The 17,569-nt window shown below is 39.2% G+C and overlaps 1 protein-coding gene across 1 annotated transcript in view; it reads left to right on the top strand.

Moving 5' to 3' along the window:
- Positions 1 to 17,569, top strand: part of pigg (phosphatidylinositol glycan anchor biosynthesis class G) — a 222,565-nt gene that overhangs the window by 142,094 nt on the left and 62,902 nt on the right. The window contains exon 9 of the mRNA XM_052154365.1: positions 1,126 to 1,544. Within this exon, the coding sequence (XP_052010325.1) occupies positions 1,126 to 1,544 (419 nt within the window). The remainder of the gene's footprint in view (positions 1 to 1,125; positions 1,545 to 17,569) is intronic.

Genomic DNA, 17,569 nt, shown 5'->3' with positions numbered 1-17,569 from the left:
GTTCTCATATGTGTGCACAGTCATCAATGGATGCAATAGTCCTGCTATACAGACGTGCCTGTGTGTGTGGCTGTTAGCACTTTCTCTCTGTTAATACTGCTTTGCTCCCAGCAGCCGCTGTAATTACACTGGGAGTCAATCAAAAACATGTGTGTGCGTGCGTGTGTTAGAGAGAGAGAGAGAGAGAGAGAGAGAGCGCGAGAGAGAGAGAGAGGCTCAGGGCACTGGATGTCAAACTGCTGTCTCTAAAGGTTTTTTTTTTTTTTACAGTGTGTTGGACACAGGTGACTGTGGTGTTTTACTGTCATGTACCATTTGATGTGTGTCCTATTTGTTGTTTTTGTCCTTTTCAGCTCTGACTTCAGCTTTCCACTCCATTTCTCTCTTCACTTTCTCTCTCTCTCTTATTCCCATCTGACCATGTCAGCTTGTATTGATTTTTTTTTGTTGTATTTCTTCTAACTTGTCAGTAGTAAGCTGTCATATGTAATGTTAGGACATAGTTAAAGGGATAGTTCTTCCAAACAATGAACAATTGTACCATGTTCGGTGCGTTCACTATACCCGCTGAGACTTTGTTTGCATACCTGAAACCCGGGGCCATATAAAGAGAAGAAAGAAATTGTGCAGAAGCGTAATTCTTTCTAGTATGCATCGTGGACATGACAGTTTTTAACATGCAGAAGCGTGAATGAGATTTGAGATCTACTTTGTTTCTCAAACAAAGCCATCAAATGACTTCAGAAGACACTGAATATAGGTTGTGAGTCATACGGATTATTTATGGTACTTTTATATTACTCTATTGTGTTTTTTGGAGATTGGCAGCCCAGTCACCATGCACATTTGAGTCTGTATTACATCTCTTACTCTGTACTTAAAAAATACACTCGCATACTTGAATTTCCCCTTAAGCCATAAAATGTTTAAATTGAATTACATGAAATATTACATAGAAAGTCCAACTACATTGAAATGCGTAAAATATTATGCGTGTCACAGGTGAGTTATCAGTGCCCCTGTTCTTAGAGGATGAAGTCCCTTGCTATTACCTGAATTTGAATTAATTACAATCTAATTACAGACATAGGAATCTTTATTTCTTTCTCTCTCTCTCTCTCTTAGGGTTCTGATTGGACTCTGTCAGAGTTGGACGCTCTGTTGTTGATCGGTACAGTGGGTCACACACTCAGTTTGGCTTCAAGCAGCTTCATCGAGGAGGAACATCAGACGTGGTACTTCTTGCTCAACACCCTGTGTCTGGCTGTCTTCCAAGATGTCTGCAGGAAGTACTTCAGAGAGCGGAGACATAGGGGTAAGGAAGGGGAAGAGGGGCCTCTCCTTCCCTCCAGCGCTGAGGAAGACTTTGTCTCTCCCTCTTCTTTCTCTCCGGCGGTGGAGCTCAGGATGAGTGCGGGGTCAGAGAGGTGGCTGGCCCTGGCAACCCCGCTCATCACCCTGGCCTGCTGTCGACTGCTGAGGTCACTGAATCAGACCGGAGTGCAGTGGGCGCACCTGCCTGACTTTGGACACTGGCTTAACAGGTGAGAACAAAGACGGGACACAGGTGGATGTCGGTTCTCTGTTGCCTAGTTTACACCTGGTATTAAAGGGATTGTTCAACCAAAGTTCTCATTATTTTCTCACACTCATACTATCCCAGATGTGTATGAATTTCTTTCTTCTGCTGAACAAAAACAAAGATTTTTAGAAGAATATTTCAGCTCTGTATGTCCTTACAGTGCAAGTGAAAGGTGACAGAACTTTGACGCTCCAAAAATCAGATAAAGGAATCATAACGGTAATCCACAAGTCTCTAGTGTTTAAATTCATACTTCAGAAGCGATATAATAGTATGAATCTCCACATTAACTTTCACATTCAGATGTAAAAGTGAAGATTTAGAGTAAAAACAAATTATAGAAAATTTAAAGGTCTGATGCTTAGGCTTATTGTCTGACTACATAGGCAGATACCTTCTAAGAGAGTAAAATCTCAAGTGAATGATTTTAAACACTCGGTGTTGAGGAAGCTACATTGAAACTTGCTAAGCTAAAGAAGTTGAACTACAGTCAAGCTACTCTTCTGTAGTTAGCTAAATTACAAAATGCTAACCATAAGTAGCTAATGACACCTAAAGCAACTCATAGGGATAGTTGGATAGATAATTCTCGTATTACTGTTTTTACTGACCCTCATTATATCCAAGGTGTGTTTGACTTTCTTTCTTCACCAGAACACAGTTGAAGAAAAATGTCTTCCATCAGTATGTCCTTAATGGGGTTTTCCACTGCACGGTACAACTAGACTCAACTCGACTCTGCTCGCTTTTCGGGGGGTTTCCACTGTGGATAGTACCTGGTACTTTTTTTTAGTACCACTTCAGTTGAGGTTTCAAGCGAGCCGAGTCAATACTAAATGTGACGTCAAAATCCTGCAGATCACTGATTGGTCTGAGAATCGTCACTACCAGCGTCACTGGATTTCCGACACGTGAAATCAACCCGCTAGTTTTAAAGTTAGCAACAGCGATAGCAGTATCATTTGTTCACGTGACTTTCAAATTGTGAAAAAATAAATGGCTGTGCGCAAAACCACACCGTGGTCAATAAACGAGGTGCAGACGTTCCTCTCGTTAGCGACGAACGAAATGAAAAAGTCTTTCAGGAAGTGTCAGGAAACACCGGACCTACCAACAGTGTAGGGAAAAGTAAAAAAAAATAACTACAGAACCATCTAGGAGATGTGGAAGTGGTTCGACCAAATGGACGCTATCTATGGCAAAAGACCGGTGAGCAATGGGAGGGAGAGTGCTGTGGACTCGGATGGTATTTTTTGTTACGTTAACTCTATTCTCTGCTAGCTTCACTTTATTTAGTTGACCAGCTACTGGAAGCTTCTGAAACAACCAGGCCAATTGAACTGTTACACTTATGTAAAATCACCATACAACAACTGCTTTATTCAGCACAATGAGCTAGTAGCTAACAGCTAGCGGTCGTGTTATTGTTTTGGTCAGTTTGTGTCACGTTTAAGATGATGTCATAGCAGTAGAGGCGGAGAAACTACGATGACCAGCCTATAATCCCACCCACGTTGAGGCAGTACTAAACAGCAATGGAACAGCAAGCTCAGAAAAGTAAAGCGAGTAGAGTCAAACAGTAACGTGCGGTGGAAAAGTGCCATAAAATGCAAGTGGATGAAGATTTTTCTTTTGAAGCTCCAAAAATTACAGACAGTCAGCAAAAACTTCATCGATACGTAGTGTTGCCACCTGTCCCGGTTTTACCGGGATTGTCCTTCTTTTTAATAACTTGTCCCGGGAAATTTATCCACTCTCCCGGGACACTAAATGTCCCGGTTTTCGAAAGGCTACGTGAATATGTATATTCAACTATCTATTTTCTCTCCACTTGAAATAGCCTATGCGTTGTGCACAGAGTGGTCCGTGTCTCTTGTGTGTAGAATCCGCTATCATTGGCTCTGGGACGTGTGACGTGACGTAGGCTACGTCATCTAGCGCGTCTGTCTTCTTGGCAGCTAGCCAGTTACTACAGGCGGCAATTTGAGAAGCAGTGTGAAGAAGATTGTACGTCAACGTCGTTCGTTAGCGTTAACATGGGTGGCGAGACGGAAGACGAAGATGACAGTGTGTTCACAAAGACGGACAGGCCAGTAAAAAGAAAATGAAACGTTCGACATACTTTAATAATGACTGGTTGAAAAATGACAATTACTCCACATGGCTAAAGCCAACACCAGGCGACCCACTTTATGCTACCTGCTCCGTATGCTCAGTTAAAATTCTGGTTAAACATGAAGGCAAAACTGCTTTGGATGACCATGCTAAAACAAATAATTTTTTTAGCAAGGCAACTGAATCCACTGAGCTGTTGAAAGTAGTTGCTTTTGTTTTTTCCATACCAGTCAGTTATGCCTATGCAGAAAGAGTGTTCAGTCATATGGAGGATGTTTGGTCCGATAAAAGAAACAGACTGTTAGTTGCAATGGTGAAGTCTGAGCTTCAGGTCAGATTGAATTTCAAATTGTCATGCACTGAATTCAAGACATTCATTGAAGAACAGAAACCACTGATAGCTGCAGCAAAGGGAAACGCCAAGTATAGATGGAAGACTAGGTAAGCTAAGGCCCATTTATGTATGATTTTGTTATTCCAATGTCTGATTGAGACATACTAAATAAAAGTGGCTATAGATGTGGCTAAGGTATGGTAAATGCAAATCTAATGTCATCCCTCTACTTATTTCTTTAGCAAAGCAAAAGCAAGCACAAGCACCAGTATCTAAGCAACCAGGTAAGCTATAAGTTAAGATAAGTGAGAATACTTGAGATGTTTAAAATATTCACGACTATGCACAATCTTACTGCACAACGACCAATTGTGTCTTCTGAGTCTAATGGACATTTTCACTTGTGAGCAAAGCGGTGGCCGGGTCATTGATTTGTCCAGGTTTTTTATCAGACATAGGTGGCAACCCTATCGATACGACTTAAATGAATGTCTTCTAAAGTGACACGATTGCTTTTGGTGCAAAAAATATAAATATTTAAGTACTTTGTTTAACTCTAAATCATGCTTGAAGTTTCTATTTATACTTTTGAGTACTGAAAGAAAAAGACATGTCCCTCGACTCCATCCAGCATCATGGATGGATTTTCTATCCACTGAGCTTATCGAAATGTGTTGTGGAATTGCTTTATATATGAAGGATAAAGCATCCTTCTTTCTCTCCTTCTCTCTTGCCCTCCCTCCCTCTGTTCTTTCTGTCTCTTTCAACTGTATGTTTCATGTTGGTTTCTCTCTGATCTGTCTGGCCCCTTTAGGAGACAATGCATAGTAAAAAATAGTTCCTATGTCTGGAATTAACACTCAGGAGCTGATGTTCAGATTGCATGAAAGGTTAATGAAACTTTTGTTTTATGAAAAGAGGACTAATTGCTACAGTACACTGCAGAGACGTTTTAATGTAATCTTTTTTCTTTTCATTAGTCCTTTTAATTAGTTATTTGACATTCTATTCATAATTCAAGCTCTTTTAAAAATGAATTTGTCACAGTAGAGAACTATTTAAGTGGACTGCAAAGAAAAGCTAAAAAGTCATTTAAAATAAATTGTGACCAGCTCACCACCTAAAAAAAGACTTCTTTCCTTCTTGTTTTGTTTGATAAATGTTCCCCTGCAGTCCAGCGTCTAAACACTCTTCACCGCAGGCGATTCATTCTGTCCTCTTGTGTGTTCTGATCCGTGGGCCTCTTAAATCTCCACTGATACACTCACAGGCAGATGGTCTGGCTGCCATCAGCTCTGGTCTGTACCAGCCGTTATTCTGCCCCATTAGCCATGACCTGACCGGTCAGCCAATCACAGAGCAGCTTGATTACACAGAAAGTCACCAAGTATGAAGGAGAGACTGCCAAAATTCTCCTTCCTGTGGCTAACTGTCCTCATTTAGCCGGTTTGGTCCAGTAACAAATGCAATTCAAGAGACGTTTGATACAATATCAAGGCCTGGCATTGTTCACTTGAACATGATTAAAGCTGCTGTTTCTGCTTGTGAGAATATCACTACAATTAAAAGTCACTGTGACGCTGCTGAGTTCATGTTTTTATTGCCCTAGAGTGCATAAGTTTGTTCTGGATGCATGAATAGCATGTGAAAAGCTCCAGTGACAATTGCCAGTAATGGTTAGCATGTAGCCCACAGCTAATGTTTCATTTGCTTCTTTCTATATATTGATCATGAATGGGGACAGCTGCTATCAAGCTCTAAACATAACAAAAATGCACCAAAGAATGACCATAAAAGAATCGTAATCCATGTGATGTGTGCTACATTCCAAGTCTTCTGAAGCCATATGACAGCTTTGTCATTCTCATTATTTACTGTAAATCGCCCCTTCACAGTGTCTCTGACATCTCATTTGTGCATCATATGCAGTTTCAAACTTGGCTTATTGCTTCTATCATTCATGTCAAACCTTAAAGAAATAGTTCACCAAAAAAGGCAAAATTCTCTCATCATTTACTCACCCTCATGCCATCCCAGATATGTATGACTTTCTGTATTCTGCAGGACACAAAGTAAGATTTTTAGGAGAATATCTCGGCTCTTTTGGACCATACAATACAAGTGAATGGGTGCCAACATTTTGCTCCAAAATGAAAAGCTCAGAAAATCCCATAAATCAGCATAAATGTAATCCAAAGGACTCTACTGGTTAAATCAATGTCTTCAGAAGTGATTTGATAGGTGTGGGCTAGATCAATATTTTTAAATCCTTTTTTTACTCTAAATTATTCTCCCTGTTTAGTAAATCTCCACTTTAACTTCCACATTCTTCTTCTTGTGTTTTTGGTGATTCACATTCTTCATGCATATCACCACCCATGCCCGCCATCAGGGGGGTCAAAGGGTACAGATGACCCCGGGCACAAGGCCCAGGGGGGCCCATGCAAATGTCTATGGTTGACCCTTAATGGGATCAAGTACAACAATTAACTTACTGACTTATATCATTGAAAATAAAATGCATATGTATTTACATGATTGTGGCAGGGCGGAGGGCGGGGCCGGGTCGTGATCATACACACGAGGCGAGAACCGGCTTGACATGTAAATAATATTTTAATTATAAACTTAAAAGACAAACACACACACATGACGAACATGTCCGTAAAAGATCTCTCTCTCCCGCACAATCCTCCGCAGTCGGCCTTTATCCCTCTCTGAGGCTTGATTAGCCTAATAAAGGACCGGGTGTGTATGATCACAACCCGACCCCGCCCTCCACCCTGCCACAATGATAAATACATACATTTTTATCATTAAAACACATTTCAACTTGTCATCTGATTCTGATACCCCATCCCCCCGCTGTTATTGTAAAAATGGTTAGGTCGAAACACCTGGCCAATCAGGGGCGAAACACACACGATATGCATTGTGCAAAGCGGAGACTGACTAGAGAGTCAAAATTCCTCACAAAAGGCTAAAATCAGGGGCACAAAAAAGAAAATCAAGCAATTGGAGAGTAAAAGTGAACGAAAGAATCAGAGAGCTGATGGACAAATTTCTTGCCAAGCATGAAGCACTAGGTAAAAAACAAAAGCGAGGAGCTAGTGTAGACTAGCAATTAAAACTGCAGCTAGCTAGCTTAACCTTTAAATAACGTTAGCACATTCATTTAACTAGATAAGATATCAAAATAACAGATAGATCTAAGTGCTCTTATAAGTAGGGATGGTACCAAAACCCGGTATTAAACGGGCCACGGTGCTAAATTATTAGAGACCACAATAATGATAAGCTCCGACATTACGGTTCTTTTTAACGTGTTGGTGTCATTTATAATCACGCTGCTGCAGCCTCTCTACTCTGTTTTGGACACACACACACACTAGGGGTGACCAGATCCCAACAAACCAAATGTGTGACAGAGTTGCTATGTAGATGTGGGACATGTTACCAATGCTGAGAAGTCTACATTTTTTATATGACGTGTATCTAAATTAAAAAATAAACATCGCAATTTTCCCCGGCACTATGTTGGCAGCAAAGCCGGTGACAGGTCCACCTGCACTTGACCCACTTGTCTTGACATTTTGATTGACATCAAACACAGCCCCTTGATGACAGCCTTCCGTGCTTTCTTCACAGCCATTGGATACAATTAATTTATTGTCATTTTAGATTTGTGTCCAGTGAGATATTGAGTTTATATAGTGACTTTGCTGAAACATTACTGTTGCTACTCTAGAAACAACATTATTTTAAAAAATTCTATATTTTTATCAATTATTTAATACAAACAAACCGATAAGGAGTATTAATCAGAGTAATTGTACTGATAAAATCCTAACGATTCCCATCCCTACTTATAAAGCAATTATATTGCAACCTGCTGGAATTACTAAAGCTTGCAATTAGCTCATTTTTAGACCTGAAGTCAACAAGAAAATAATCAGACCCTTCCTATGATATCACACTCTATCAGAAACTGAGAGACAGACGAGCATCCCCACAATGCAGAGCAGGTCCACTGAGGGAGAGTCTAGCATCCCTAAACAGTGAGTGAGTAACACAAGGATGGGTGGGTGTGGTGGACAGTGCTGGAGTGGGTGTGGATGAGGGCAGTGCCGCAGTAAGTAGGGGTCAAAGTTCTGATCCCCATTCACTTGCATTGTATGGACCTACAGAGCTGAAATATTCTCCTAAAAATCTTAATTTGTGTTCAGCAGAAGAAAGAAAGTCATACACATCTGGGATTGCATGAGTGCGAGTAAATGATGAGAGAAATTGCATTTTTGTGTGTACTATCCCTTTAAATGACACGTAGTTGCTCGTGTGCGAACGATCTACTGTGGAGTTCAAGATTGTCAGTGAATAACAAGTTAAGCTAAAGCGACAGCATTTGTAGTATAATATTGAGTACTACATCAAATGTTATGTTTTTAAAAAGCAAAAATCATGGGTACATTGAGGCACTTAACAGTAAAGTGGAAGTAAATGGGGCCAATCTGTAAACAATCAAATACTCACGGTTTCAAAAGTATAAATGCAGAACGTAAACATTGTACATGTTAACATGAACATAAACATTGGTACACACTTACTAACCTTATCTGGGAAAAGTTATATCCAATATTACAACTTTGTTGTCATGACGACTTACCGCCAATAAACTCTGTAATCTGGTAAATACCGTAATACAAGTAGATTCCTGAATTCATCACACAAAAATCATGTTAACATGTATAATGTTAATGCTTGTGTCAGTCATTTTGAATTTGTGAGTATTTTAACATTTACAGACTGGCCCCCATTCACTTCCATTGTAAGTGTCTCAATGTAACCCAGATTTTTAATTCTGGAACATGAAACATTCCTGTAAGTCTGTTCCTCACACATCATAAGGCTTGGAATATATCACATACCGTAAGTCGTATGGACTACAACTTAGTAAAGCTTTTTTGGTAATTTTTTTAAAAACTTTTTTGAGCTGTACAGTTTCTGGTCACTGTATGTTTTCATTGTCTGGAAAAGAGCACTGATCTTAATTTTTGAGTAAACTACTACTATCTTATTCCTACTCCTAAAAGCAGTTTAGAAGCCAATTTTAGTTTGATGCATTAAACATTAAATGTCCAAGGAACAGAAAGTGTTGCCCTTGCTTTGTCTGAAGTGTTTATAGAGGTGGGTCAAACAAACCACACATTTATATTGTCCTTACGGTGCTTCATATTGATGTTTCTCCTCTGATGATATCATGGATCAATAGCTCCTATCTCTTTAAATGCATCACCTGCGGTATATGTCTAAAAAGCCTTCAATACCCCACATAAATAACTACTATCTATTTCTCTCATTCTCTCTGATCCACCTGCCTGCTCAGATGAATAATAATTATTGCGGTCATAATAAATCACTGTGTATTCATGCAGAAGATATGGACATGTGCCCGTTTCTGTGAAGTGGTCTACTGGGGTCACAGGAAGGAGAGTGTGATTTCCTGTCTAATGCACTTCCTGCGGTTTGATGGGATCATCTGTGAACCTCTCATTATATATATGGAGCATATGATTATGTGTACTGTAATGAATCCAACCATAGAGATGCTTTTATTATGAGCATTTTTAAAGCGCACACACATCATAAGAGACGTTTTCCATTTCGAGAGGATATTAATGCAGGAACCGTCTGAGATAATTGAACTGAGCTTAAAGGTAATTCAATTATCTAGCGTCACCAAAAGGAATTGCAAAAATAACTGATGTTAGCAGGTGTCTTGAATACTCCCCAAACAGATAGTCCCGCCCCTAACTCACAAAGTCAGTGTTGCTGTGTCGGGATAGTTTAGGGTGCTCAAACAAACAGAGCAACAATGTTGATTTCCGAGGGAATCAACCTAGGAATGGCTTACTTAAAGTTGTCTGTGCATATTAAACTGTGTTATGAGAAATTATTTTAACATTGAAAACACAACACACATAACCTTTAAGCTGAAACTCTGTGTGTGTGTGTGTGTGTGTGTGTGTGTGTGTGTGTGTGTGTGTGTGTGGGATTGTGTCTTAAACTTAATTTGTTTAAAAATAATTAATTCGGAAAATGGAATTCTGAATGAAGACTTTTGATAACTGGGTTTTTTTTTTCCTCCAAATACTTTCATCTTTTTATTCCAATTAGATTTATTTATTCTTTGTTTCTGTATTTGGGATTTGGCGCCTTGTATCATTGTTATAGTTTGCAGTGATTAATATTTCATTACCCGGCTGAGTCAGACCCTTAGGAAGGAGCTAGCTTTATCTCAGAGAAAAATATTCTCCTCTTTTTCTTCCGCTTAGATCTGTCACAATTGCAAATGGAGCTCAACTTGGAACAACAGTTTATCTGGTGCTTTTAAACGATGCTTTGCCTTGATTTAACTCATGTTTTTATACTATATGCCTTAAGAGTAGCCTGTGAAAGCTCTGTCATCTCTGAGGTCTGCATGTGTGAATTGCATGTGTGTTGTAGTGTGAACATGTGTCCCAATTCATATACTAATACTATGCTCCAAAAGTATGCTGATGATGGAAAAGTACATACTTTTGAGGATGACAGTACTTCCTATGATAATTGGAGTTCTAGCAGAACTTTTTCATTTAAAATGTCAAAACTCTTCTGGAAAAACTGACCAAAAATATTGATGACTCCTATTACTCATGTTTTATCTGATAAACATTAAATACCACCTGCCTCTGACTTGTAATAGAGTGCAGCAGTCTGTTTCTGGAAATAAAAATGCCATTCATTCTTTTTCATAGGAGAATATATTTTTAACTATAACTTTTTGCAGATTTTTACTAGAATTTAACAATAATTATAAACCTTTAAAAACAGATTTAAAGTGAGCTCTCTGGTTGTTGATCGACAGTACAGTATTTGCTTATGTTGAAGCCATCAGTTGCCGTTATTTCAACATCTTTTTAAAAAAAATCATGTCAAATTGTGGAAATTTGGTGAAGAGCTACACTACAAAATCAGAATCAGCTTTATTGCCAAGTGCGCTTACACATACAAAGGAATTTGTCTTGGTGACAGAAGCTTCAAGTGCACAAACAATGCAACAACAAGAATAATAATAAAAGTAAAAGTGAATAGAAAATAAAGTATATATGGAAATACACAACAGGACAATTGTATTTTTGTCTACAAAACTAATTTCAAACATTTAAGCATAGACCTTCAGTTCAAAAGATTTTTAAGATCATGAGAAACATTTCAGTCAAGTGTTTCAAAACGTTTGACCGGTAGTGTATATACATATGTACAATACAAATACTGAATACAAATCTGTTATATACAGTGCAAGGGAATGTAGTGGCAAAAGAGGTAGGATGTGTTGGATGTGAAATAGACTAAATGTGAAATAGACTAAACTGTGTATTACACATTAATTATTGCTCAATGGGGCAGTTTTAAATGTTCATGAGATGGATAGCCTGAGGGAAAAAACGGTTCTGGTGCTCAGAGCTCTGTAGCATCGACCAGAAGGCAACAGTTCAAAAAGTGTAGTGGGCTGTGTGAGTGGGATCATTAGTGATTTTTCCAGCCTTTTCCTCACTCTGGAAGTGTACAGTTCTTGAAGGGAGGGCAGGGGCAACCAATAATCGTCTCAGCAGTCCGAACTGTCCTATGTAGTCTTCTGATGTCTGATTTTGTAGATGCACCAAACTAGATAGTTATTAAAGTGCAAAGGACAGACTCAGGGACTGCTGTGTAGAACTGTATCAGCAGCGCTTGTGGCAGGTTGAACTTCCTCAACTGGTGAAGGAAGTACAACATCTTCTGGGCCTTTTTCACAGTGGAGTCAATGTGGGTCTCCCATTTTAGGTCCTGTGAGATGGTAGAGCCCTGGAACATGGAATGGTGCAGCTAGAATGGTGAGGGGGGTCATAAGGATCCTTGCATATGTCCCTGGTATGTCCAGATGTGGCAGGGTATGATGCAATCCCATGTTGACTGCATCATCCACAGACCTGTTTGCTCAATAAGCAAATTGAAGGGGATCAAAAAGGGTACAGTGATGACCTTCAGGTGGGCCAACACCAGTCTTTCAAATTATTTCATGACCACAGACATCAGAGCGACAGGTCTGTTGTTATTAAGTCCTGTGATTTTGGTTTATTTTGGAATAGGTATTATGATTGAGCAATTGAAGCAGCATGGAAGTTCACACTGCTCCAGTGATCTGTTGAATATCTGTGTGAAGATGGGGGCCTGCTGGTCAGCACAGGATTTAAGACAAGTGGGTGAAACACCATCTGGCCCTGTGCTTTTCTTGTCTTTTGTTTTTGGAAGACACGGCACATCTCTTCACAGATCTTATGTGCAGGTTGAGTAACAGGAGGGGGAGGAGGGTGAAGTGAAGGTCCGAGCTGGTGCGGAGTGTGAGATTGGGCCTTTCAAATCTACAGTAGAACTCATTCAGGTTGTCAGCCAGTTATTGGTCTACTACAGTGTTGAGTCCTGTAGTTAGTAATTTGTTTCAGGCCACTCCACACTGATGCAGGGTTGTTAGCTGAAACCCTCTCTGATTTCCTTATTCATTATGATCATGGCCTGATTGTATAAGACTTTATCTCCACATCTATAAGCTTCCTCTTTCAGACAAAGCTGCCTGAGCTCTGTAGTAAACCACGGTTTGTCATTGTTGTATGTTAAATAAGTCCTAGTAGGAATGCACATATCCTCACAGAAGCTGATATATGGTGTCACAGTATCTGAGGTCGTCCAGATTGGTGTCTCAGCCACAAAAACACTCCAATCAGTGCAGTCAAAGCAGGCTTGGAGTTCCAGATCTGTTTCAATGGACCATATTTTTACAGTCTTTAGTCCAGGTATAGCTGATTTTAGTTTCTGCCTGTAGGTTGGAAGAAGATGAGCCAAACAGCAATCAGAGAGTCCTAAAGCTGCTCTATGGACACAGCGATATGCAACCTTTATTGTTGTTTAGCAGTGATCCAGTATTTTTCTGTCTCTGGTTGGGCATGTAATGTGCTGTTTATATTTGCGCAGTTCACATGTGAGGTTTGCTCTGTTAAAATCCCCAAGAATAATAATAAGGTCCAGGTATTCTTGTTCTGTGTCTGTGATTTAATCGGCCAAATGTTGCAGTGCTGCGTTTACGCGCATGTGTGGCAGGATATAAACACTCACCAGAATAAACTAGGAAAACTGCTGCGGCGAGTAGAAAGTCTTACAGTTGATAAAGAGCACTTCCAAATTAGAACAGCATGTCTTCTTTAACATAGTTACATATGTACACCTACTTTCATTGATGTAAAAGCTTGTTCCACCACCTCTCATTTTTCCTGTTAACTCCGCAATGCGATCCGCTCTAAACAGCTGAAAGCCCGGCAGATGTAATGCACTGTCCGGAATGACTTCTTTCAGCCGGTTTCTGTGAAGCACAAGGCAGCAGAGGTTGAAAAGTCCTTGTTCGTATAGTTGAGGAGATGTACTCAGCAGCGCTGTTCAAAAGCCTCGCTGATGATGCCTGACCAGCGCACCTGCTCTTTTCCCTTGCCTGTGTCTCTGTAACAACACAGTTGCATCTCTGACTAAAATGTCCAGCAAAGCATCCATGTGGCAGGGCGGAGGGCGGGGCCGGGTCATGATTCTACACACCAGTCCCTTATCAGGCTAATCAAGCCTCCGAGAGGGATAAAGGCAGACTGCAAAGGATGGTGCGGGAGAGAGAGATTGTTTAAAAAATAATGGGAAAAATTACAAACACAACAGAAAGAAAATTGGTAAGGTACTGTTGTGCTCTAATAGTAGATTATGATTCTTTGTGTGTTTCCAACCATTGATTAATTGTAAAGGAACTTCTTAAAATATATTAATTCATAAAGTGTCTGCATTGCTTTCATCCATAGTACAAGCTGTCAAGTGTAGTTTCACCAGTATTGGATATAAAAATGTGACAAGCCCTTCAATATGCCCCGCCCCAATGGATTTCAATAGGATTATGCCAATGGAAGAAAGAAAACTATACTCTGCAAACAACTGAATGGGGTCTTTAAAGATTTAATGATGTCTGAATCACAAATGTAAATTTGACCACATTTACTTACTTTTTATGAAAGATTTGAATAGACACACTAGAAGCAGTACAACACAGTTCACTCTTCAGCTGAACTTTAGACTTCTGAGTGGTTGCACAAATCAAGTAATTATCTTCTCTTTCACTCACTCTATCCATTTGCTCATTTGTTCAGATTGACAAGTCTGTTATTGTCCTGGGCTGACCCCTACCAGGTATTATCCAGCTTTTGTCGAAGCAAACCACTGCTTTCTTTTCTTTTTTTTGTTTCTGTGAAATTCCAGAGTTATTGTTTGAGGAGTCTGATTGGATGATGATTGGATCACAGACTGAATTGTGTAGCATTTATTCAAAAGTGCAATCTTACCACTAGTACCTGCTGAGTAAACATTTGCTATCGTAAATGAGCCGAAGTCTGTGAAAGAATGTTTGAGGTTTATTTCATATGTCGGTCTTGTCTGCTGATGGTGCTGACAAGCATGCAGTGGCAAGAAATACCAGACAGTGAGGTGGGAAAAGTATATTCTAGCCTTCATTCTTGCCAAGAGCCATCCACGTATACAGGAAGAGACTGACATGTAAATTGGCCAAGCACAATTTTTTTAAATGACATTTAGAGGCAGGTAAATCTGAAAATGGATATAACTCTGAGAGCAAAGCAAAATATACAGTTGTGATCAAGGATATCTCATGTACTTGCTACTATCTCTGTGACCTAACTAGTTATGATGCGTCAAGTACCTAGTGATGCGTACGTAATGTGTATTGTTGGGCAAGTTAATGAAAAAGTACCTATCCACTTCAAATGACCAAAAATAGCTGCAAGCTGCAGTCATTGGGGTCCAAGCACATATGGACCTTATTCACTGTGGCATCATATTAGATTTTTTTATAGGATTAAAATGAATATGTGAGGAACAGACCTTTAGTCTCTTCAATGGGTTGTACTGTTGTTTAAAGTGTTTTGAATCGTTCTGAGGACAAAACATTGAAAATAGCATTTTTCCAAAATGATTATTATAATAATCCCTAGACAACAAACTCTACAAAGAACAAGTTGTGATTATTAGATGAGATCTGAGACCTTTATATGGCTTCATACAGCACATGCAGTTGAGGAGACTTTGAGTCTGTACTTCAGCCACATTTTCATTTCCATCAAAAATCAAATATACCGCTACTGTGAAAAGGTCAATGGCTCATACAGGCTATTTGGTCATCAGATTGAAGAGTATTGTACTATTGGAATACATCTCGCAAATTAGATGAATATAGCAGTTAGTACATAAATTTTTTTTTCTGATCCACAATGAATGAGTGTGGCTAGATAGTCTTAAAATAGGGTTTAATTGTGCGTTCCAATACAACGCGAATCGAGCGTTTTGCGCGGTTCGATTACATACAGAGTCAGTGCAAAGAGGCGAATAGACGCGAATTCACGGCGGGTGGTGCAAATGAAGTGAATGGCACGAAGCGAAAGCGTGAAATCGCTTCATTCACGTGTTCGCTCGAGTTGAAAAATATCCACATAACGTGTTGTCGTGAAAGCCTATTAGCATTGAGATTGTCCGGATGTCACTGATGTGCTGATGTAGTAGCAGAAGAAATCAGGGAAAATGGATGAGAAAATGGTCATAGCGGTGTGTGGGGACTCGGAATTCTATGGCACAACGTCAACGTATCTGGGACTTCCACAACAGATTCAGAGCAGCAATCGTTGTGATATCGGCCATGGTTGATGGCGGAATGATAAGTTGTCGTAGAAGCCCCTCCTCCTGTCCTTTTCCAGAAGAAACTCACGCAAGCTATGCAAGACGAATTTTTTTTCCTCGTTGTATGTGAATGCACCATAACACTTTCAGCGAATTCTTATAATGAATCTCCCTCAGATGGACAACATTGATACTACATCCTGCATCTGTCCTTTACTGGGAGTGTTGGTGGTGTATTGGTCTAAACCACATAACTTGTAAACTGGTAATCAGAATATCGCTGGTTCAAATCCCCACAGCCATCACCATTGTGTCCTTGAGCAAGGCACTTAACTCCAGGTTGCTCCAGGGGGATTGTCCCTGTAATAAGTCCACTGTAAGTTGCTTTGGATAAAAGCTTCTGCCAAATGCATAAATGTAAATGTAAATGTACTGTTAAATTAACTAATCCTTTTTATGTTTTGCTGGCAACAGAAATATATTACATTTGGCACATGTCATAAGGCTGTCCTTGTGTGCCTAAAATAACCAAACTTATCAGAATAGATCCTGTGGATGCCATGTACACATTTGTTTTGGTGTCAAATTTCAACTGCCTTGATAACAGTTGAAAAAAAAACAAGATTTTCTTTTAAGTTATAGTAACCCCTAGCATCATACATTTATGAAATTTTGCATATGACCTCAGAATGTTCCTCTGAAAATGTTATTATGTTTAAATATTGCGCTCACAAGATACAGGCCAATTAGTCAGTATAGGCCACACCCAAAAACATATTCGCTAATATCTTCCGAACATCTTCACAAATCAAATTTTTTTTAGAACTTTTTGTCAGGAGGGTCTGTAGATGATGTATGGAACATTTCATGCGAATGGGGGAAATGGCCTAGAATGAGTTGTTTTTCAAACAAATTTAAGAGATAGAAACATTTTCTTGTGGAAATGGAAGTCCATGTGACCATATGATATGCACTGTAGGATTCTGATAAAACTACGAAATTTTAATTAAGCCGAGGTTATTAGCAAAAACATGAATTGGCTTATTATAGCACCACCGTATGGCCGATTCTCACACAATTTGATATACAGCTTTGTGTACAGGCCCTTCTTGTTTATAATTAGTTTCATGACCATCTGCCATTTTCAAGTGAAGTTATTATGTACTGTATTTTGACTGGTTGTTGGTGGCCATTTGATTTATCACATTTATATTTTAAGGATATGTTTGCACTTGAACCAAAGAAGATGCGTATTTAATGTGAACTTTTTCAATCAAAAGTCTTTGGAATTATGACAGATTTTATTTGTAGCACCCCCTAAAATGTGCATGCATTCTCAAAGTGTCCAGTTATCTATGTGACTTTGAGTTGAAAAGATACTGTTAATTAATCTAATTGCGTTCCACTAAAGGAATTATAATGCTAATATCTTCAGAATGATTTGATATATTGAAATTCATTGATAACTTTTTCAGGAAGGTCTATAGAGAATGTATGCTAAGTTTCGTGCTAATCAGACAAACTGCCCAGGAGGAGTTCGAAAATGTATTTTGTTTTTATTCAAAAATAGCAGAGAATTTTCTTAGAGGGAAATAAAATCTGACAAAAATATTGACTTAACTCATTAAACTCTGATCCATTTTGAGTTTTTCACACTCAAATTTAAAAGTTCACTATTCACACACACACTGTGGACTAATTGCAAAAAAATTGGTGTCATGTTTTCAGAAATCCCCCCAAAATATATA

The sequence above is a fragment of the Xyrauchen texanus genome, chromosome 23, assembly GCF_025860055.1.
Source record: "Xyrauchen texanus isolate HMW12.3.18 chromosome 23, RBS_HiC_50CHRs, whole genome shotgun sequence".
NCBI classification, from domain to species: domain Eukaryota; kingdom Metazoa; phylum Chordata; class Actinopteri; order Cypriniformes; family Catostomidae; genus Xyrauchen; species Xyrauchen texanus.
This window is presented reverse-complemented; position numbering and strand designations above follow the sequence as displayed.